This window comes from Trachypithecus francoisi, unplaced genomic scaffold (assembly GCF_009764315.1).
Source record: "Trachypithecus francoisi isolate TF-2019V2 unplaced genomic scaffold, Tfra_2.0 Lachesis_group5, whole genome shotgun sequence".
In the NCBI taxonomy this organism is placed as follows: domain Eukaryota; kingdom Metazoa; phylum Chordata; class Mammalia; order Primates; family Cercopithecidae; genus Trachypithecus; species Trachypithecus francoisi.
In genome coordinates, this window is record NW_022681470.1 from 2097281 (window position 1) to 2122005 (window position 24725).

Consider the following 24725-nt stretch of genomic DNA (forward strand, 5'->3'; position numbering starts at 1 on the left):
AGTTGATTTTCAACAAAGGTGCCAACATAATTCAATAAGAAAGGATGATCTTTTCACCAAATTGTGCTGATGTGCACATGGAAAATAAATGATAAAAGTAAAAACAATTCTTCACTAGATTGAATAAGATTTTGGTTTAATCAGCTTAAACTTAACAGCTAAAACTGTAAAATCAAGAAAACATAGGAGAAGCTCTTTGGATATGGGGTACATAAAATTTCCTATGTAGAACACAGAAAGCACTAAGAAAAATTGATAAATTGATTTTCATCAAAATTAAACCCTTCAGCTCCTTGACTTCATTAAGAAAATGAAAAGACAAACTATAGACTTGGAGAAAATATTTGAGACATCTCTCTTCCCCTCTTACCCTCCTTTTCTCTTTCTCTCCTTCCTTCTCTCTCTCTCCCTCCAACCAAGAAGTTGTATCTAGAATGTATAAAGAATACTTATAATTCAGTAGTAAGAAAACCCAGTAAAACAGGTAAAAGATTTGAAGAGACACTTCAAGAAGATATACATTAAAAGATAATCATTGTCACTGGTCATCAGATAAATGAAAATTAAAACCGTAATGAAATATTAATACTAGAAAGACTAAAATTAAAAGGACTGACCTTGTCAAGTGTTGGCAAGGTGATGGAGCAAGTGGAACTCTTGTTCACTGGTGGTGGGAATGTAAAGCGTTATCATCGTTTTGGGAAAGTTTAGTGGTTTGTAGTAATGTTAAAGATGTACTTACCATGTGACCCAGCAGTTCTACTCCTAGTTATTTACCTAAGAGTTATGAAAACTTATGTCTACAAAAACAGCTTGTACATAATTGTTCAATGTTCCAAACCTGGAAACAAGTGAAATATTCATCCACAGGTAAATGAATAAAGAGATGCATACTATACTTTTACTTGTCCATTAAGAGGAACAAACTACTGATGCATGCCACAACATTAGTGAATCTCAAAACATTTTGTTGAGGGAATGAAGCCAGATGAAAAGAAGTAATACTGTTCTAGACTAGACAAAACTGATCTTATAATTATAGAGACGAAACCACTGAGTTGCTTGGGATAGAGGACTTGAAGGTAAGGGGCACAAAGGAACTTTTGGGGAGTACTAACATCTACAGCTTAATTTTGGTGTTGGTTATATGGAGATATATATATATGTCATAACTTATCAGAGCTGGGTGTAGTGGCATGTGCATGTAATCCCAGCACTTTGGGAGGCTAAGTTCAATTGTTTGAACTCATGAGTTAGAGACCAGCCTGGACAATATAGCAAGACCCCCATCTCAAAAAAACAAAAACTTATCAAACAATACTGTTAAAATGGATACATTTTATTATACATAATCATGGTTTTTGCCATTAAAAGTAATTACTTTTGCACCAACCTAAATATAATTTAATAATGTAAATTATATTTCAAGTAGTTTGAAACATGTTGGTCACCACAGAGCCATTAAATGTGCATTGATTTTATTTCTTTTTCTCTAATACAGTGATCACAATTTTTAAGTCACTTAAAGAATTAGACTATTGTTTGAAGAAGCCGTTCTAGAAGGGTAAGAGTCAGGGCCGGAAGACCAAATAGGAGGCTATAGCAATAATCTGGATCAGAGATAATCTTAGCATCAAATTCAACAAGATTCTGTACATTAACCTTCTGTTGCTTACTCAATCAAGCCAAAAGTAGAGAAGAGGTGTTTTGAGACTCTTTGGTATACAGACTTGTGATTAATTTTCTCTTTCTCATCTGTTTTTCAATTCCATTCTCCCAGTGTACAGTCTTTGATTCTAGATCCTTTTTAGAATCTGCTTGTCAGGCTGACCTTCCCTCTCAGATGGGACTGTCCCTACAGGTGGCCTCTTTGACCCTGCTTCTGCAGCCTGTCCTCTTACCACCATTTTTTCACTCTCAGATGAGGCTAACCACATCCCTCCCCGCCACTCATCCATTGATGGCTGTTTCAGTTCACTTTGGGAGTAAAAAATTTGATAATTACTTTTACTGAGGAAGTAAAATACATGTGCACCACCTACCATATTCAGCTAGAAGCTGGTGTTGATATTTTTATCAATCTAGGATAGATATTTTTTCCAAATAAGATTGGAAGTCTGTGGAAGTGCATGATTTATTTTGCTCCCCAGCCAAACTATCCATTAAGTCATTTCATCTTCATATGATCTCTCATTAGATCAAGCATTGGCTAACTTTGTCTGTAAAGAACTATATAGTAAATATTTTAGGCTTTGTGGCCATATGATTTTTGTCATATGTGTTCAACTCTGATGTAGCATGAAATAAATGAATGTAACTAATCAGTGTGGCTATATCCCTGTTTTTATTGAAAATGTAGCACGAATTAGAATGTACATGAATTTGAATTTTACATAAATGTAAGAATGAATTTTACCTGTGGGCCATGTATTTTTGGAACCCTGCTCTAGATGATGATTGACCGTAATTCCCATTTGCCTAAGAAGTAATCGTTGATTCTTGTTCTTTTTTTTTCCACTTGTCAATCTTATGCCCTAGGACCATTTTCATGCCACATTCCTTCTTTATATTTGGCCCTGTTTATCTAATTTGGTTAAGACTAGTGAGAAGATGCTCTTGCTCTACATTTGATACAGCATTCAGTAAGCTTTCAAAGTGATAAGTCTCATATCTATCACTAATCTCTAGTGTGCTCTAAGGAGATTTTTTGCAAGATCTTCATCAATACCTGTCAGTCAACTGTAGCTGTGAGACAACCTGCTTAGTCTTCCAGTTTTCTTTTCCCAGATTCTAGCTTTTCAGATCTGTGTGCATCTGACAATCTGTAATTCAATATTGGACTACATTTCAAGGAAAAGGAGGAGGCATAATTATTTGCTATCAAGCAAACTGGATGTGAATGGAAAACTGTTGAGTATCTTTTATTTCCTGCAAGTTGCATGGCAGCTCAGCTATCCTAAGTTTTGACCATAGGAAACTTCTGCAGATGATTGTGAGTGGAGGGAGTCCTGAATATGTAGGAAAAAAATTATTGTGATATTTCACATAGAAGATGTTTAGTTAATGTTACATGAAACTGTTGAATAAGTGGACTCAAAAAATTCTTTTTCTTTTTAATATTTTTAAAGACAGCTTCTTCATCCTTAATGACCAAATATCTGAGGAAAATACTGTTGCAGATTTTCAATGATTATAAGCCTAACCCAAGCAGGTTTCAAACCTATTTTGACATAATTCAGATGTTTGTTAGGAATGGATATTACAGACTCATAGAATTTTATCATTGGAAGACTGCCTTACAAATCTTTGAATCTAATCTTCTTATAGAATAAATACCTGGTGAGCTGATGTCATGAATTGGATATATCTTACCCGATCCAAGGTTCAATACAGGATGACCCTTCCTACATTCTATCCCAAACACTAATGACCTACCCTAAAATGGATATCCACTCCAACCAAAGCTCAGTGTTTAACAGCATTTAAATGGGTTCTTGAGTGAGCAATAGGGACTTTGTATCTAAAGAGGAGAGGGAAATATTATGATAATAGTGCAAATGTTATTTTGCGTAAGAAAGAAGAAATAAATTGATTTTCTCTTATTAGTGTAGCATCTCATCAATACACTCCTTTCGTGATCATGTAATCAAGACCATCTCTTACTGGTCAAAGAAAGAATTGTGAGAGTCTGCTTTCATTTCTTCTTTTTGTATGGCCTTAATTTCAAATAATGATAATATATAGTAAATGTTACCTCCTTAATGGTACTGGTTTTAGAATAAATCATAAAATATGTGTTGAACACCTGTTTCATGTAAGGTGTACTTAATTGGTACTATACTCATTTGAGAAAAACAGACATGAATATAGCTAAACTGATAAAACAACTTACTGAGTCTCCGAATTAAAAAAGAATTGCTCAGCATTACAGAACAATTCATTGAAGCTTTTTTTAACATTTAAAAATTAACCCATTCAATCATGCTTTGAGTTGCAACCAGATTTCCAAAATAAACATTAAAAAGTTAAGCTATTAAACCATAATTTTGCTGTCCCTTTCATATAAAAGTACTTCTCCCTGATTCTCAGTTGGTAGACATAAAATTATATTTGTTTTTATTCATAAACTCCATGGTCTTTGGAGAAAATTTAAATAGTAATGGAAAGCTATAAAGAGAAAGACAAAAATAGCAATTTCTTTTAGGAAAAGCTGGAAAAATTAACTTTCAGTATTTTAATCATCTTCTATTGTGAGCATTCTTTTTTTCCCCCTGAGACCTGGGGTCTCGCTCTGTCACACAGACTGGAATGCAATGGTGTGACCATGGCTCACTGTAGTCTCGACCTCCCATCTTAGCCTGTAGCATAGCTGGGAGTGATCCTCCCATCTTAGCCTTCGGCGTAGCTGGGAGTGATCCTCGCATCTTAGCCTGTGGTGTAGCCGGTAATACAGGTGCTATGCCATCATGTCTGGCTAAATAAAAAAAATTTTTTTTTGGTAGAGACTGGATTTCCCTATGTTGCTTCGGCTGGAACATTCTTAAATTAATTTATTTATACTATTTAAATTTTTAAAAATAAATTACTTTATGAATAATATTTCTGTGTTAACAATATGCACATTAAAATTTTGATATTCATTACCAAATACCCATCAGAAAGGTCAGAGCAACCTACAACTCTACTAACAAGGCTGGAAAATGCCTGTTTCCCCAAATCCTAGATGTTTCTAAATACTGCCAGTTATATTGATTTTTGCCCAGTTACTGGGACACCTATGTTATCTAATTTTTATTATCAGTTCTTTGAGCACTGATGTGGTTTGTATTACTTGTCTATTGGTTTTTTTTTTCAGTCATGAATTCCCTATTCATTTCCTTTACCTTTATTTTTATTTTTTGAAATATTCAAAAGTTATTTGTAAGACTTTTTTGTATACTGGAGACATTTAACACTATGTCTATATACAAAATATATACATATTTTTTAGATTTTTTTCATGGTTTATTACCTTTAAACCTTGTTTCTGGTTTTCTTCCCCCGTTATACAAAAATTATTTATTGTTATGTAATTTAATATATATTTCTTTTCCTTTATGGTTTTTACATTTTGTGTTCTCTTTAGAAACACTTTCTCCACCTTAATATTATAAAATATTTATTTCTTTAGAGCAATAGTTCAATGATAATTACAGAATTGTATTTTGTTTCATCTATTTAGTATATATAATGACCTCCTTTGTGATTTAGTTTAGCTCAGTGGTTTTTCAACTTTAGCTACTCATGGAATGCCCTTGTCTTATCTATCCTATCTGCTTTTGTGCTGCTATTAACAGAGTCCCAAAGACTGGGTAGTTTATAAACAATAGAAATTTATTTGGCTAGTGTTTCTGGAGGCTGGGAAGTCCAAGATTGAAGGATCCCATCTGTAAGGACCTTCTTGCTGCATCCTAACATGGCCGAAGGTATCACGTGACAGGAGCATGCTCCTGAGAGGGAACAAAAAAGGCGGGACTCGCTTTTATAACAAACCCACTGTTGCAATAGTGACATTAATCAGTTCATGAGCGCTGAGGTACGGAAAGCACCCGCCTCTCAACGGGTTGCACTGGGAATTACGTTTCCAGCACATGAACTTCGAGGTACACGTTGAAACCACAGCAGCCCTGCAGTGGGACGCTTGATTCTATCTCACGGGTACTGTCAGAATCCCTAGGCTGGGTCTGAGGCTCCGTATTTAAAAATACATTCTTGTGTATGTGTGTGGCACGTATAACTGTGTAGCATTGTTCCAGATCTGGGCTTCTCGGCTCTTTTCAGACCCAACTCCCCGTTTGTGTGAGAAATATTTTTATTGCCCTCTCTACTATCTTGAAATTATACAGGTAATGCAATGTATCTAGTTACATAGTTTCAAAACATTAATATAATGCCATAATTGGAATATAAGGAAAAAGAAATTGAAAACCTATGATAAAATAATATGTATTTTAGTATGTAAATGCTGAGGTATGATTAGACTGGAAGACATCATTAGTCACATATTTGCACCTATACATAGAGTCAGTGTGAGAAGGGAAGTAGAGATGCGGGTCAGAAGGCGGGCTGTATTGGTAATTCACATATTCTAAGTGGTGTTGCCTTCAGTGATAGGACTTTAATTGAGTAATTTAGGTAAAATTCTTAAAATACAGTCTTCCTTTGATTCACCTAGAAAATTCAGTGCTGTTAGGATTATGTAAAAACAAGCTCTTTGTTTTTAAATGTAAAAGGAGATTTAGTTCTAGGCTAAGACAATTATAAACAAGTGTTCCACCTTCATAGAATTTCGTAGGACACTTAAAAGTTGCACTGGAGCCGGGCGCGGTGGCTCACGCCTGTCATCCCAGCACTTTGGGAGGCCGAGGCGGGCGGATCACGAGATCGAGACCATCCTGGTGAACACGGTGAAACCCTGTCTGTACTAAAGAAAAAAATCCAAAAAAATTAGCCGGGTGCGGTGATGGGCGCCTGTCGTCCCACCTTCTCTGAGGCTGAGGCAGGAGAATGGCGTGAACCCGGGAGGTGGAGCTTGCAGTGAGTCCAGATCCTATTACTGCACTCCAGCCCGGGCGACAGAGTGAGACTGCGTCTCACAAAACAAAAATAAAAAAGTTGCATTGGATTTGGATAATTCTTCATTTTGTAGGACTGTCCTACACAGAACGTCTGACTCCTTTGGTTCCTGCTCATTAAGTCCCTGTAATTTTCCGTAAACATTGTGACAAATAAAAATACCCCCATAAATTTCTCAAACAACCCTCAAGATAGGCGTCACTCCCATTGAGAACTATTGGCGTGGTTAATTAGTTTATGTTGTGAACTGTTGTGAATACTATAAAATACATTATGAAATGTGTAGATTCTGAAGTTGTTTTTGAGTGATGCCTACACTGAAAGAATTGCGTTATAGATGTCACTTCCTTTTTTTCCAGCATAAAACTCTGGTCTCCTTTTGTTTTCGCTTCTTAATGCAATATTTTAATTTCCTTTGTCTCTCAAGCCAGTTTATGCTTATTGTACATCATTGTTAATTTTCAGCTATGATAACAGAAAATACAACAGCCAATGTTATCAGCAAAATCTTAATGATATCCTGTATTGGAATTAATGTAAGAAAATGGGAAAAAATGTAAATCACGAAGGTTGTCTTTTGAGAAATTGGCAAATATATATGACAAATGTGTCATTGAGGTCTTGACCAAGGTTAGTTTGTTGAGTGAAGATAATGCCTTTTATTTTTGTATGATTGTCATGTTTTGCTTCAAAGTCAAAAGGGCTGCATAAAAAGATTTCTTTGTAAGCCTTTTCTGTGGTATGCTTGTGTTTGTAACCCTGATGGTAAGATGTGATAGGTGAAGCTGAATGATACATTTTAGCAGTTAATGTTTTAAAAAGAAAAGGAATGGGCTGATACGTGGTACCAGATTACAGATCAATTTTAAGTGATATGATTGCTTTCTCTATTTATACCTAAATGATCTGATTTGGCTTTTAGATGGAAATAATGAACATATTTTTGCTGAAGCAAATGAGAAAATAAGTATGTTTTCAGGCAGTGATCTAGGAATAAACTTAAGAAACATTTTGTCTAGTTTCTAGTTATTGTTGAGAAATAAGAGCTCAATATCAATTATGTTAAGGACCTAAAGTTGTTTTAACAGGAATTTCCCAAAATTTGGATGTTTAATTCCAAATGTTGTCATCTAACTGATGAGTTGTTCATTATCTGGTGTACATTTTGTAGTTATTTCACCCTGGTAAGCTGTCAGGAGGCTGAGCTGCTCAATTAGGTTTTAACAGAGGGGTTATGGCTAATCTCTTGTAGCTAAAATGACAATTGATTAAAATCTGCTCTTAAGCTCTTTTGCCTCAAATTATATCTGCCTTGTTTTGCTGAGTGCAAGCCCTGTTCAGCTGGACACAGGCATTTGAACAGAGCCTAAGGTACTTTCTGATAGACCCATTGGTACTGTGTTATCTGTTCCTGCCTACACACTGTGTCCAGGAGAGCATCTGACAGGTTTCTCAGCTTCTAGAATCAAAGGAAAACTTCCGCCAAACTTATGGTTCTCCCTTCTATCAGTGAAAAACCAAAAAAGTCCACACTCTTGTTTCTTGTGAGTGCAAATGAATGTAAATTTGTTAGCTTAACCCACTCACATGCAAAGACCGGGTGGGGAAAAAAAAAAAAAAAAAAAAAATATATATATATATATATGTATATCTGAGTCAGTGAATACCAACCTAACTTCCTAAAGGGTGACAATAACAAGCATGGGAAACCGTGTTAAATAATTTATACACAGTTCTTTAGTCCATTTAGAACCTTTAGGATGCTAAGTATATTTTGAATCTCTAAGTAGGGTCAACATGATATTGTGTTTTTAAAACTTACTTGACAATTGTACCATATATATTTTAGGCCTCTTACACACATTGGTAGTTGCTAATTGCTAGTCCAGGACTAGCCGCCTGATCAACAGAAGCTTGTTGTTTCACTGAGTTGTCTTTTAATATTATGCCTTTCAGTGAGTACTGATATTAAAAGTCATATGAAAGGCCATTACAGTTGTGAACTGTTGTTAAGGACATTGTTCAGTGTGTTGATTACCATTCTTGGAATAAATCCCTCCTGTGATTTAATCTTGGTGAAACTATTTATTTTTACTTTCTGTCAGTTGAGAATTACATAAACCATCATGCCTTCTTTTTTGCCTTGCTTGTGAGGCAACTGAAATAAATGTACAAACACTCAAATGTAGTGCACAAATTACTCAGCTCTCATGTTTAGCATGCTAAGAATTTTTACTCTCTTTTTATATTTAGGCAGTCTGATAGTTAGATATCAGCTTTTGAGCCTTTCTTTATCTTTAATAGAGGGATAATACCTACCATTTAGATTACTATGAAAATCAAATGAAACGTGCTTTGTTATTTGCTTAGTCATGTGTCTAGTACCTTGTAGAATGCTAAGTAGATGCTAGCATGCTTCCCTTTTTCCCCCTTCCATAATTTTAATATTTTCTGTTTCTGGTTTTGCAGTCTTAGTTCATACACATCTTTCCTTTGAATCAGCTCGGTCTTGTTTAGAAGTGAGTGAAGTGTAAATACCAAAACGAAAGTTACCAACAGCACATTGAGAGGGTTGTCATAGAGGAAGTGAGGCAACTGTGAGTAGCATTGATGGAAGTTGTGACACACCTGTTAGAAACAATGTCTCCACCATTTGGGTTACTAAGAAATAGAAGACAGACAAAGCTGTCACCCAACAAGTTGACATGGATAGTTGTTCTGAGCAAAATACTGGCTTGACATTGAACCTGAGTCACAGTTTTGAAGTAGCTGCAGCTCTTTTGAAACTTTTGGTTGTGCTGTATGTTTCTACTGCAGGTGGAAGTGACCGCAGTCCCTTTAAGGAGGATTTTATAGACCCAGAAATGGGGGAGCAGATTTCTAATTTTTGAAATAAGAATGAGTAGGGGTATCAGGCCTTTCAGTAATGGAAATTCCAGTTTTCAGAATATAACATGAGAGACATTTCATTGAGGCTTCTACTCACCAGGGCTACATATTAGATGACCTGGATTTTATTTCCATATGAAAGTGATTCTGTGTGAAAACAGCCATGGCCTTTCTGATCCAAGGCTCAGGGATAGTGTCCTTCCCTTCAGTCCGTTCATCCGAACCCTGGCAACGAACTCAGTGGTCTCTTTAGCCAGACCAGCACACGGCTAGGATCATGGGTTAGGTGACCGTGTAATTTGTCATCAAAACCAGAACTTTTCAGAGTGAAAAGGGGCACTATTAATGTTTAAGCCAGGACATAGATACAAACCTAGACACATCCAGGACAAACTGGACATGTAATGATTTTAGCTAACAGCTCTTTTTATGTTGCTTTTAAAACAAAGAGGTTTTATATTTGGGGTATGTTAACCCTCCTGATATTTCTGTAGCAGCACAGAGATTCAGAAGGCTGTCATCCCTGTTTTGAGTCTTCTGAACCATGTGTTTTATTTTCTCATTTGGAGTGACATTTTCTTTTTGTATTCAAAATGACTATTGTTGAATCCTGTTTAATCAGTTCAAAGACCATCTTATACATTATTAAGTAAGCTAGAATGGGTCTTTCTTTGGGCTTCACTAGCCAGGTAATAACCAGGGGACAAATGAAAGCACAGAGGTGAAGCTGAAGCTTGTAATGTCCTTGCATAGTCATTGCATACTTGGCAAAGACTCATCCTGGATTGTTTTCAGATTTAGAATATTGCTTTTATTTTCTATTGTGCAGTTACATTTTGACTATTAAAATTTAATGTTCATGACTCTCGATGTTCAAAACCAGTATAATTGAAAGTTAAATTTTAGGTCACCTATGTTCTCCCCCACTCTTGTCTTAATAGAAAAAAGCTTGGCCAGACCACAAACGGGAATGCAAATGCCTTAAAAGCTGCAAACCCAGATATCCTCCAGACTCCGTTCGACTTCTTGGCAGAGTTGTCTTCAAACTTGTGAGTATAAAACTCATGAAATGTAGCTGGGTTTTGATTAAATGAGCATATGCAGTTGCATTTTCAGGTATACCTCAGAGATGTTGCAGGTTCAGTTTCAGACCACCACAATAAGGCAAATATTGCATTAAAATGAGTCTCACAAATTTTTTGGCTTCCCAGTAAATATAAAAGTTATATGGACATTACACTGTAGTCTATTAAGTGTGCAATAGCATTATGCCAACAGAAACAATGTACATACCTTAATTAAAAAATACATTTCTAAAAGTGCTAAGGATCGTTAGAGCCTTCAGTGCATCGTCATCTTTTCGCTGGTGGATGTTGATGGCTGCTAACTGATCAAGTGGTGGTTGCTGAAGTTCAGGGTGGCTGTGGCAATTTCTTTTTTTTTTTTTTTTGTTGAGACGGAGTCTCGCTCTGTCGCCCAGGCTGGAGTGCAGTGGCCGGATCTCAGCTCACTGCAAGCTCCGCCTCCCGGGTTTACGCCATTCTCTCGCCTCAGCCTCTCGAGTAGCTGGGACTACAGGCGCCCGCCATCTCGCCCGGCTAATTTTTTGTATTTTTTTTAGTAGAGACGGGGTTTCACCGTGTTAGCCAGGATGGTCTCGATCTCCTGACCTCGTGATCCGCCCGTCTCGGCCGCCCAAAGTGCTGGGATTACAGGCTTGAGCCACCGCGCCCGGCCGGCAATTTCTTAAAATAAGACAACAGTCGAATTTGCCGCCTTGATTGCCTCTTCCTTTTGCAAATGATATCACTGTAACATATGGTACCTCACAGCATCATCACCAGGAGTAGGTTCCATCTCCAGAAACCACTTTCTTTGTTCGTTCATAAGAAGCAACTCCTCATCTTTTCACGTTTTATCATGAGATTGCAGAAAATCAGTTACTTCTTCAGGTTCTACTTCTCTCTGTTTAAAAAAAAAGTTTTAGCTTCTATTTTAGATTCAGGGGTACATGTGCAGATTTGTTGCATGGGTGTATTGCATGATGCTGAGGTTTGGGGCATGATGGATGCCATCACCGAGGTAGTGAGCATGGTACCCAGTAGCTAGTTTTTCATCCCTTGCCCACTTCCTGCTCCTCACCTGCTCCTTGCATCCCCCAGTGTCTGTTATTCCCACCTTTCTGTCCGTGTCCACCCAGTATTTAGCTCTCAGTTATAAGTGAAAACCTGTGGTATTTGGTTTTCTGTTTCTGTGTTAATTCACTTAAGATAATGCCCTCCAACTGCATTCATGTTGCTCCAAAAGACATGACTTCACTCTTTTTAATGGTTGCGTAATATTTCATAGTGTTGATGTATTACATTTTCTTTATCCATTTTACTGTTAATGGGCACCTAGATTGATTCCATGCCTTTGCTATTGTGAATAGCACTGTGATGAACGTATGAGTACACGCATCTTTTTGGTAGAGTGACGTATTTTCCTTTGGATATATACCCAATAATGGGATTGCTGAGTTGAATGGTGACTCTCTGAGAAATCTCCGAACTGCTTTCCACAGCAGCTGAATTAGATACATTCCCACGGACAGTGTTCCCTTTTCTCTGCAGCCTCGCCAGCCTGTTTCAGTTTTTTTTTTTTTTTTTTTTTTTTTGTTGAGACGGAGTCTCGCTCTGTCGCCCAGGCTGGAGTGCAGTGGCCGAATCTCAGCTCACTGCAAGCTCCGCCTCCCGGGTTTACGCCATTCTCTCGCCTCAGCCTCCCGAGTAGCTGGGACTACAGGCGCCCGCCATCTCGCCCGGCTAGTTTTTTGTATTTTTAGTAGAGACGGGGTTTCACCGTGTTAGCCAGGATGGTCTCGATCTCCTGACCTCGTGATCCGCCCGTCTCGGCCTCCCAAAGTGCTGGGATTACAGGCTTGAGCCACCGCGCCCGGCCCCTGTTTCAGTTTTTGATTCAATAATAGCCACTCTGACTGGTATGAGATGGTATCTCATTGTGGTTTTGATTTGCACTTCTCTGATGATTAGTAACGTAGAGCATTTTTCCTATGTTTTTTGGCCAGTGGTATGTCGTCTTTTGAGAAGTGTCTGTTCTTGTCCTTTGCCCACTTTTTATTTTTACTTTTTGAGACAGGGTCTCACTCTGTTGCCCCAGGCTGGAGTGCAGTGGCGTGATCATGGCTCACTGCAGCCTCAAGCTCTGGGGCTCAAGCAATCCTCCTACCTCAGCTTTCCGAGTAGCTGGGACCACAGGTGCCCGCCACCACGCCCAACTAGTTTTTGTGTTTTTTCCTTTTGTTTTTTTGGAAAGACGAAATTTCATCATGTTTCCCAGGCCGGTCTTAAACTCCTGGGCTCAAGAAATTCTCCCACCTTGGCCTCCCAAAGTGCTGGGATTATATAGGTGTGAGCCACTGTGGTGGCCCTTTGTCCACTTTTTAATGAGGTTGTTTGTTTTTTACTTGGTGAGTTGCTTAAGTTCCGTATAGATTCTGGATATTAGACTTTTGTTGGCTGCATAGTTTGTGAATATTTTCTTTGATTCTGTAAGTTGTCTGTTTATCTGTTGCAGGTTTCTTTTGCTGTGTGGGAGCTCTTTAGTTTAATTAGGTCCCACTTGTCAATTTTGTTTTTGTTGCAATTGCTTTTGAGGACTTAAGTCATAAATTCTTTCCCAGGACTCATGTGTAGAAAGGTATTCCTAGGTTTTCGTGTTGATTCCAGTTCCTTTGTTCTTTCCATCACATCCACAGTTTCTTTCTCTATTTCAGTTCCTTTTTTCTTTCCATCACATCTACAATTACTTCCTCTACTGAAGTCTTGACTCCTCAGTGTTATCCACGAAGGTTGGAATCAAGTTCTTCTGAACTCCTGTTCATGTTGATGTTTTGAGCTCCCATGATTTACAAATATTCTTAATGGCATTTAGAATTGTGAATCATTTACAGAAGGTTTTAAAATTTACTTTGTCCAGATCCATGAGAGGAATCAATATTTGTGGCAGCTATAGCCGAATGGAATATAGTTTTAAAATAAGACTTGAAAGTCGAAATGATTCCTTGATTCATGGGCTGCAGCATGACGGTCCTGTTAGCAGGCATGAAAACGACATTTGAGTTTTTAAATATCTCTATTAGAGCTATTGGGTGACCAGATGCCTTGTCAATGAGCAGTAACATTTTAAAGGGAATCTTTTTTACTGAGCAGTAAGTCTCCACTGGGGACTTAAAATATTCAGTAAACCATGCTGTAACAGATGTGCTGTCATCTACGCTTTGTTGTGCCATTGGTAGAGCACAGGCGAAGTAGATTTACCACAAATAGTAAGGGCCCTAGCATTTTAGGAATGGTAAATGAGCCCTGGCTTCAACCTAAAGTCCCCAGCTGCATTAGTCCCTAAAAAAAGTCCACTTGCCATTACTGGGTATATACCCAAAGGATTATAAATCATGCTGCTATAAAGACACATGCACACGTATGTTTATTGCAGCACTATTCACAATAACAAAAACTCGGAACCAACCCAAATGTCCATCAATGACAGACTGGATTAAGAAAATGTGGCTCATATACACCATGGAATACTATGCAGCCATAAAAAGGATGAGTTCATGTCCTTTGTAGGGACATGGACGCAGCTGGAAACCATCATTGTCAGCAAACTATCACAAGGACAAAAAACCAAACACCGCGTGTTCTCACTCACAGGTGGGAACTGAACAGTGAGATCACTTGGACAGAGGAAGGGGAACATCACACACCGGGTCCTACTGTGGGGAGGGGGGAAGGAGGAGGAATAGCATTAGGAGAGATACCTAATGTAAATGATGAGTTAATGGGTGCAGCACACCAACATGGCACATGTATACATATGTAACAAACCTGTAAGTTGTGCACATGTACCCTAGAACTTAAAGTATAATAACAATTAAAAAAAAAGTCCACTTGTTCTTTGAAGCCAGGCATCGAATTCTCTCTAGCTATGAAAGTCCTAAATGACATCCTCCAATATAAGACTGTTTCATCTACATTAAAAATCTGTTGTTTAGTGTAGCCAAATTCAGTTATTTTTGTCAGGTCTCCTGGATCATTTGCTGCAGCTTCTGTATAGCACTTGCTGCTGCACCTTGCACTTTTTTGGATTATGCATGTACGCATGTATGTATGTATGTTTTGAGATGGAGTCTTGCTTTGTCACCCAGGCTGGGGTGCAGTGGTGGCGTGATCTTGTCTCACTGCAACCTCCGCCTCTTAGGCTCAAGTGATTCTCCTGCCTCAGCCTCCTGAGTAGCTGGGACTAAAGGCGCTCACCACCACGTCTGGCTAATGTTTTCGTACTTTTAGTAGAGACAGGGTTTTACCATGTTGGCCAGGCTGGTCTCAAGCTCCTGACCTCAGGTGATCTGCCCGCCTTGGCCTCCCAAAGTGCTGAGATTATGGGCGTGAGCCACCGCACCTGGCCCCCTTGTGCTTTTCTGTTATGGAGATGGCTTCTTTCCTTAAACCTTATGAACCAACCTCTGTTAACTTCCAGCATTTCTTCTGCAATTTTCTCCCCTCTCTGAGCCTTCATAGCATTGAAGCAAGTGAGGGCTTTCCCCTGGATTAGGCTTTGGCTCACGGGAATGTTGTGGCTGTTTTGATCTTCCGTCCAGGCCACTCAGACTTTCTCTAGATCAGCAATAAGACTGTCGTGCATTCTTATCACTCACTCATGTGTTCGTGGGAGTAGCTCTTTTTGTTTTCTTTCAGAACTCTCCCTTGTATTGACAACTTGGCTGTTTGGTGCAAGAGGCCTGACTTATGGTCTATTATCTGCTTTCAGTATCTCTTTCTCACTAAGCTTACTCATTTCTAGCTTTTGATTTCAAATGAGAGATGTGAGACTCATCCTTTCACTTATAGGTCATCGGAAAGTTATTAATTGGCCTAATTTCAATATTGTTGTGTCAGAGAATACAGAGGCCTGAGGAGAGGGAAGAGATAGGGGAATAGCCAGACAGTGGGAAGAGCTGGTCGGCAGAGCAGTGACAACACACACAACGTTTATTGATTAAGTTTGTGGTCTTATATGGGGATGGTTTGTGGTACCCCAAAACAATTACAGTAGTAACATTAAAGATCTCTGATCACAGGTCACAGTAACAGATACAATAATAAGAAAAAGTTTGAAATACCGTGAGAATTCCAAAATGTCGCACATAGACACAAAGTGTGCACATGTTGTTAGAAAAATGGCATCGATAGACTTGCTTGATGATGTAAACCTTCAGTGTAATGTCTGAAAAGCAGGATAAAGTGAAGTATGAGAAAATGAGGTATGCCTGTGTTATTCCTATTTAAGTCTGAAATTAACCCCATGTTAATGTAGAAGGTAGATTATTCCAGGGAATGTCTTAAGACAAAAAAATTTGTTCTTTTCCTATTAATCACGGAATCCGTAGCAGTGAAGAAATGCACAGCCTCTCTTTGAAGGCCCTGCTGTCTTCTTGTGGGAATAAAGGTGGAGGAGGTTCTGTATTTGCGATATGAGATGGCAGTAATCTCTGTTACGTTGCCTTTATGACTTGGCTATTGTGAACTAATGCACAGGGCAAGTATGTCATTTTCTACTTGCCTCTTCAAGGAAGATATCCCTAGATAATTAGTGTTAACTGGAAGAGTACTTATCTTTTTTTTTCCCTAGAATTCATTGGAGTGATTTCTTCGGCCCTTTTTCGTAAGTGGCAAAATAGTAAACGCCGTGAAATCCTGCTGTGGTGAAGCCTTTCAGATTTTTTCACCCGTCTTTAGCGTGAATATCTTTCTCAAATTATTGTAGGCTCCCACTTTGTTCTTCCCTTTTTTTTCTTTTTTGAGACAGGGACTTGGTCTGTTACCCAGGCTGGAGTATAGTAGCATGATCACAGCTCATTGCAAGCTTGAACTGCTGGGCTCAAGTGATTCTCCCTCCTCAGCCTGCTGAGTAGCTGGGACTACAGGTGCATGCCATCATGCCTGGCTAATTTTTGTATGTTTTGTAGGCATAGGGTTTTGCCATGTTGCCCAGGCTGGCCTTGAACTTCTGGGTTAAAGCAATCTGCCTGCCTTGGCCTCCCAAAGTACTGGGGAATTATAGGTGTGAGCTCCCATGCCCCACCTTTTCCTATTGTTTACTGACTCTTGGCCAGTATACAATTTCATAGAGTTTTATGAATATAAAAATATGGGAACTTCTTGTACAACAGTTTTGCATTTGGAGATTAAACTGTTGAGTGAAGATACAAGTTAGATTTTTATTTTAAAGTTGTTGATTAATTCGGCCTAATAAGAATGATGAATAGAAAGAATATATAGAAAATGTTCTTTTTGATGGACTTCCATTTAAATATATAAAGGTACTCAAACATATTTGTTTATATATTGGAACACTTGAAATTTTTATTGGCGTTTTTCCCCTTTCCTTCACAGATGGATGGAACACCTTCAGAATCAGAGAAGCTTTACTCATTTTATGATCTGGAGTCAAGTAAGTGATTGTCTATCAGCATCTTAAAAAAAATTTCTATGATTTGTTTGCCGAGTTGGTGAACGGATTTATTTTTAACTTTGTTTTTCTGTTTCTTTATAATGTGATGCAAACCTAACAAGATTTATTTTTATATACAACTGTCACTCTGATTTATTCCACTTATTCCGGAGTAGCTCTGTCCTGATAGGGGTTAGTAAAGCACCATAAAGATGTTCAGGTTAGATGGGGTAGTGTAACCATTAGTCCAGTTGATGAAATCTTTCTTTCTTTTTTTTTTTTTTGAGACAAAGTCTTGCTCTGTCGCCCAGGCTGGAGTGCGGTGGTGCGATCTCAGCTCACTGCAAGCTCCGCCTCCTGGGTTCACGCCATTCTCCTGCCCAGCCTCCTGAGTAGCTGGGACTACAGGCGCTGCCGCCACCACACCCGGCTAAGTTTTTTGTATTTTTAGTAGAGACGGGGTTTCACTGTGTTAGCCAGGATGGTCTCGATCTCCTGACCTCGTGATCCGCCCGTTTCGGCCTCCCAAAGTGCTGGGATTGCAGGCGTGAGCCACCACGCCTGGCCAATGAAATCATTTTTCTTGTTTTTTTTCCTTCCTGTTTCCCTTCTTCTCTCTCTTAATTTCCTGTTTTGGTTTCTTTTTGATGTCAGAGAAGAGTGATTTAGTGAACAGGGGGATTCCACGGAGCTTTTAGGGTTCCTGATCTTTTAGATATTAAGGAAGGTAAAAGGTACAGATGCCTCGGTCTCCACGGCAGTGGTGAGCATTGTTCTTCTCCGAAACTACCATGTAGGTAGCCACCTTCTTGGGATGACTTAAAAAGCTTCCCATATCTGAGTGTTAAGCAAAGGTAGGCTTCATTTTGCTTTCATATTGGCACAGATCCTTTTCATTGAGGTTGTAGGTGATTTCAACTCAAAACTAGCCAGGGCACATAGAGTAAATTTGCTGCACAGTTCAATACTTCTGGATGGAGACAAGAAGATGAACTAGTACAGACTTATGTAAGGTTGTGGGATCCTAAGTTCCCATGACAATAAATTATTATTTAAGACATCATTAGGTTAATTATTCTGTCAAATAAGTAATCTAAAGAATATGCATAGACATTAGCAACAGAGTTATGCTATAGTTCAACTTGATGTATCTTTTCAAGTTTTAAAAGACAGCGAAGTATTCAAATTTTCTTGTTATATTTTACTGCTAGATAATTAACATCTGTTACCATGGGTTTTACTCTTCACATTAGCCCTTCTCAGTAATAGTGTCATACACATGACCTTAAGTGAAATACTCTCAAACGTTAGTGATTGACCTGTTACATACTTTTAGCCTTAACACCCCATTTGTGGTATAATTGAAAATGATATTTAAAGGGGGTAGTATTGGCTTTACAACTTTTTTTCTTCTTTTGTTTTAGAACCATCTCCTTCTGTTTGGGATGATGCCACATCATATCTTGTTTTTTGTCTTGTTTTTTTTTTTTTTTTTTGACATGGAGTCTCTCTTTTTGTTCAGGCTGGAGTGCAGTGGTGTGATGTTGGCTCACTGCAACCTCCACCTCCTGGGTTCAAGTGATTCTCCTGCCTCAGCCTCCCGAGTAGCTGGGATTATAGGCACGTACCACCACGCCTGGCTAATTTTTGTATTTTTGGTAGAGATGGGGTTTCACCACATTGGCCAGACTGGTCTTGAATTCCTGATCTCAAGTGATCTGCCTGCCTCAGCCTCCCACGGTGCTGGGGTTACAGGCATGAGCCACTGCGCCGGGCTCCTTTATCTTGTTTATTCAGCTCAGATAACTTGAAGTTGAAATTGCTTTGCTTGATCCCTGTTCTATTCATGCTGTACTAACCACATGACAAATTTAACCTATTTGAACTTTATCTGAACTTTTTAGTTCTCATTTTCTGTCTTTTTACCTTAGAGGTGATGCTATTTATTAGTTTAGTCATGACCTAGTTGTAAATTATTTCATGGAAAAGTCTGCTTAACTTTACTGACTTAATATGAACTTATAATTGTTTGTATGTGTGTACAGAATGATATAGAAAATCTGGTAACACACAACCTTACTGATTTTGGTTTTAATGCTTTTTCATATGTATGCACACTTATGTTTTTATAGGTGTTTGATCTTACATTGCAGACAAAATTTGGCAGAATTTAATTGATAACATATGCATCATTTTTAGTTGGCAAAAGATAAAACAATATGTATTTGCTCTTTGTCAGAATCCAGTGTAAGGTAGGAAATATCTGGTTTAACAGCCAGCATTGAACACTTGAAAATTATCCTTTAAAAGTTTACTTTGAGATTGTGCTATTTATTTTCTCTTTAAAAAAGATATTAACAAACTGACTGAAGATAAGAAAGAGGGCCTCAGGCAACTTGTAATGACATTTCAACATTTCATGAGAGAAGAAATACAGGATGCCTCTCAGCTGCCACCTGCCTTTGACCTTTTTGAAGCCTTTGCAAAAGTAAGTGTTAAGTTTGCTCTCTTTGCTAATTCCATACATCAGCCATTCGCTCCTTATTTTGTCGTTGGTTACAAAAAAGTCGAGAATCTTGACAGCAAATTCAAGACCTTAATGCCTTATATTACTCCCTTATCATAGTGAGTAGAGAATGAGAGAATGTATTGTGTGCATTGAAAAGGGTATGAATTTTTCTGTTTTATTAATATTCTTGTTATTGCCTGAGTATGTTCATTGTCAGTTCTCAAAGTGCAGCCTTGGAAGAAAGAGTATGCTTTCTTTTCTAAGAAGAGCATATTCCATTATTTTTTGTGAATGGACTTGTTTGCCATTGCATTGCATTCATTGAGCTTTACGGTGGTGGTTTAAGCATAGAGCCTGTCTTTGAAAAGAAAAATTTATTGAAATCTATTTCCTTTCTTTTTTTTTTTTTGTTTTAAGACAGAGTCTCGCTCTGTCGCCCAGGCTTGAGTGTAGTGGCACGATCTCGGCTCACTGCAAGCTCCGCCTCCCAGAATCAAGCGAGTCTGATGCCTCAGCATTCCGAGTAGCCGGGATTACAGGCGTGAGCCACCACGCCCAGCTAATTTTGTTTTTCTGTTTGTAGAGACGAGGTTTCACCATGTTGCCTAGGCTGGTCTTGAACTCCTGACCTCAGGTGATCCGCCCACCTTGGCCTCCCAAAGTGCTGGGATTACAGGGGTGAACTACCACGCCCGGCCTCCTGAAGTTTTTTTTTAAAAATGATTCCGAGGGTTTATCTTGGCCTACGGAGGAAGAGCGCGGTGACGGATTCTTTTTTTTTCTTTTCTTCACAAGCCCATAGGTATGAAATGATTGATTTTTTTTTTTTTTTTTTTGAGACAGAGTCTCGCTCTGTCGCCCAGGCTGGAGTGCAGTGGCCGGATCTCAGCTCACTGCAAGCTCCGCCTCCCAGGTTCACGCCATTCTCCTGCCTCAGCCTCCCGGGTAGCTGGGACTACAGGCGCCGCCACCTCGCCCGGCTAGTTTTTTGTAGTTTTTTTTTAGTGGAGACGGGGTTTCACCGTGTTAGCCAGGATGGTCTCGATCTCCTGACCTCGTGATCCGCCCGTCTCGGCCTCCCAAAGTGCTGGGATTACAGGCTTGAGCCACCGCGCCCGGCCAGTTTTAGCCCTTCTGATTGTCATTGAAGGCATGTGGAATTCTGAGAGCTTTTCTAAACTTGCTTATGTCTTAATTTTTTTTGACTTTTAAATTATGGACGTTTTCAAACACACACAAAAATAGAGGGACTAGTGGAATGAATCTTCATGTTTCTATCTGCTGGTTTCCCTAATTTTCAGACTCATTTTATATCTATCATTTTAAATACTTACAGTTCACGCAGATGTTCTTTCTCATTGTTTGGAGTTTTATACCTTCATTAGAATTAGTCTTTTCTTATCAAGTCTCTTGCCCCGCCGAGAGGTGTTTGTTAGTTGAATTTGAATTTGCTTAGCAAGCTCAGCGACTTTTATTTATTTATTTGCAGGTCTAGTGTGTACAAAGTCCTCTTGATACAGGGTTGTAGAAGTATGTGGCTAATTCTAAATTTCAAAATTGTCTATCAAGGCAGAAAACTTCATCAGGTCAAAAGTGTTACTTGAAGAATATGCATATCTTTATCAAACTTGCACTTTCCCCGAAAGGTCAGGGGTCGGGGAGGATGAGACCGTTCTTAATCCTGAGAGCATATTTCATTGTCTGGTGAGCTGATGGCTTTTTCTAATGGACACTCATGATGAATGCCTGAAAAGTTGGCAGCTTGTATTTTGAACACTGGAGTTTCTGGCTGAAAAAAGGTGTGTCTTTCCTGTCGGACCAGGTTCTCAGTGCCGAATGTGCATCTGCTGCGTAAGCCTTAATTTTACTTGGAAAATTTGTTCTGTTACTTGAGACTTTTTGTAGTCATTTTCCTGGTCATTTCCCACATATTCCTCCTTTTCACCCCACTTCTTAGCACCAGTGTTAGTCTGACTCTGACTCTTAGCACCAGTGTTAATACACACGCACCCTAATAGCAATTGGGGTTTGATTGTGGAGTTTTCTGTATAAATGTATCCTGTCCACTTATGAATTTGTTGCCTGGCTGTAAAAACTGAGTCACATGAGCCATAGGAAGGAGGAATTTTTCTAGGGGTGGGTATCAAGGGGAACCTCATATCAGAAGTAGAAACTGACATACATTTCAAAAGCGAGGATGGTGTTGGGAAACAGTGATACATGGTGGTCTAGAAATGCTACTGGGGAGTGAGGGGTGTTGATTCCTCCAGCCTCCTGAGGGAAATAGATCAGCCTCCTCTGGGGAAGGTTTTCAAAGGAAGTTGTTACCTGTGGAATACAGATTTCAGTTATATTTAGTAATTAGAGTAGAGTTAGAATAAGAGCTTGATGTGGAAAATGTTTGTTTTGTACTAAATGTCATAGAAAGTGAGGGTAGGGATACTCCCAGAGTTTCTCTAGAGGAGGGGATGCTGAGTGATCATCTGGTGGATGGAGAGGCTAGAGCAACTTACTTGCAGCTTTATTTGCATAGTTTTTTTTTTAAACTTCGATTGTATGTTCCCTGGGGGGTGTGTGTGGCTGAGAGGGGTGTGGCTGGGGAGTGTGGCCGGGTGGTATGTGGCCAGGGGGCATGTGGCTGGGTGGGGTGTGTGGCTGGGGTGTGTGGTTGGGGTGTGGCTGGGGGTGTGATTGGGGGCAGTGTGGCTGGGGGGTGTGGCTGGGAGTGTGGCAGGGAGGGGGGGGTGTGTGTGTGGCTGGGGGGTGTGTGACTGAACGGAGGTGATAATTTCCACAGACAGCAATGAAGGTGTTCAAAGGGTAGGAATTGCACCGGGGCTATACAGATGAACACAGGAGATGTGATTATTTATATGCTCATAAAAAATAAAGGCCAATTTCATTTCTGCTGATTCTTCTTCACATTGTTTAGAGATGAGAAGATGTATGTCTCCATCTCTATGAGCCCTTTCTCCTCTCTACTGCACACTTTTTTTTTTTTTTTTAAATCTCCACTTCCATTTTCAAACAAAATGTCCTTTCAGTTTTTTTTCCCCCCCTTTTGGGAATAGGGTCTCACCCTGTTGCTTGGGCTGGAGTGCAGTGGCGTGATCTCAGCTCACTGCACCTCTGCCTTCTGGCTTTCAAGTGATTCTTATGCCTCAGCCTCCTGAGTAGTTGGGATTACAGGCGTGCACCACCACGCCTGGCTAATTTTTGTATTTTTAGTAGAGATGGGGGTTTTGCCATGTTAGCCAGGCTGATGTCAAACTCCTGACCTCAAGTGATCTGCCCACCTCAGCCTCTGAAAGTGCTGGGATTACTGGCGTGAGCCACCCCACCCAGCACCTGTTAGGTTTTGAAATGGATTTATTGTTCAGGCGCAGTGGCTCATTCCTATAATCCTAGCACTTTGGTATGCTGAAGTGGGAGGATCATTTGAGCCCAGGAGTTCGAGACCAGCCTGGGCAACATAGCGAGATGCCATCTTTACTAAAAAACTTAAAAAAAAAAATTAGCTGAGCGCATGGTGGTACACACCTGTAGTTCCAGCTACTTGGGAGGCTGAGGTGGGAGGATTGCTTGAGCCTAGGAAGTCGAGGCTGCAGTGAGCTGTGATCTCACCACTGCACTCCAGCCTGGACTACAAAGTGAGACCCTGTCTCAAAAAGACTTATAATGGCCTGACAAATGCTGTGATTCAGTATACTGATTGGGTCCTAAACATTTGCTATGAATATAGAAAATGTATATACTCTTAAGCATAAATATATCCTTTAAAAGTCAGAAAATTACAATTAGACAGCTGCTCGGTGTGCTGAAATGGGAGGATTGCTTGAGCCCAGAAGTTTGAGACTGCAGAGAACCATGATTGCTCTACTGCACTCCAGCTTGGGTGACAGAGTGAGACCCCAACTCAGAACAAACAAAAATTACAGTTAGAGAGAGGCCAAATTTAAATGGGAGGCTGAATAATATGATGGTTAGGTCGTTTTCCTCAGTCAAGTAAATCAAATTCTCTCCATCTCAATTTTCTTATCTGTAAATGGAAATACTAATATCTACTTCATAGATCTCAATGAGGATCAACTACAAGGTACTTAGTAGTGTCTGACACATATTATTCATTTCTACTACTGTTGCTCCCACCTCCCGGCTTTATGTTTATTGGATTATAGAACTTCAGTGTTTTATGTCTCCCTGTGCTGTCATCTATCCAAGAGTACAGTCTGCAACTGATTGTAAACCAGAGTCTCAGATGGTTGTACACAGTTGTGCCCAGTGCTGGTGTCTCTTGAGATACTGAGAATTACCTGTTTTGTTGAGAAGAAATTTTGCAAACAGGCAGTGGTGTCTTTTCCCGAGTAACTGGCTTGGTTTCAGTCATAGCCATTGTGGACAGAAATCGTTTACTGTTGCCAATGTGCATAGCAACTCCATGATATCGAAGTCGTTTCTTGGGATTTCATATAGGAAAGGTAAACGTAGGCTTCCCTTGATGACTGAAATCTTTCTCACACATGCGTCTTAAAAGAATGGAGTTAAGGGTGCTTTAGTTGTCATGTTTTAATTAATTGAAATGACATGGAACGTATTGTATTTCTCTATTCTATCCCTTAAAATGTCCATTGATAATTATTGGCAATGGTCGTTGATAGTCTCAACTTAATTTCAGTAGAATTTGTTTTGAGATTATTTTTTATGCACATAAAAGACTTTTTTAGGGATTATTGTACCGGGTTCTAGAAAAATATATAATTTTTTTTTCTGGATTTATAACTTTCTTTTCTAAAAATGTATTTGACAGCCTGATTAGAAATGTGGTACATACAAAATAGACTAGTTGCATAGAATGTTTCAAAAACAGACATTAGATTGGCAGCAACAAGAATAAAAGTGACCTTCCTGACCACAAAACATATGTCATTGTTAGTGTTTCTGGAGCTCTGCAAAGTACTGTTGAACTTTATAATGTTGTGCAACGGCCACAGAATTTTTTTATTAGAAATTCCACATCTGTTTGAGAAGAGGTTCCCTCCGTCTTTCTTTTCAAACAAATTAATAATTCTCCTGGTAGCATGTTAGTTTTGTTCTTTAGGGCACGCATGTGACCTCCAGAGCTTGCTTTTCCAAAATCTAATTCTTAATTATATTACCTGTAGCTGGTTTTGCAATATGCACTGGTTGCATAGATTGGAAA

At 39.2% G+C, this 24725-nt stretch overlaps 1 protein-coding gene across 4 annotated transcripts in view; it reads left to right on the plus strand.

The window, feature by feature from the left end:
• The window catches only part of SMYD3 (SET and MYND domain containing 3), a 764618-nt gene that overhangs the window by 160585 nt on the left and 579308 nt on the right, over positions 1-24725 (plus strand). For all 4 annotated transcript variants that reach the window (XM_033199070.1, XM_033199074.1, XM_033199073.1 and 1 more), the window contains exons 3-5: positions 10446-10553; positions 16959-17016; positions 19368-19504. In XM_033199070.1, coding sequence (XP_033054961.1) covers positions 10446-10553; positions 16959-17016; positions 19368-19504 — 303 coding nt within the window. The remainder of the gene's footprint in view (positions 1-10445; positions 10554-16958; positions 17017-19367; positions 19505-24725) is intronic.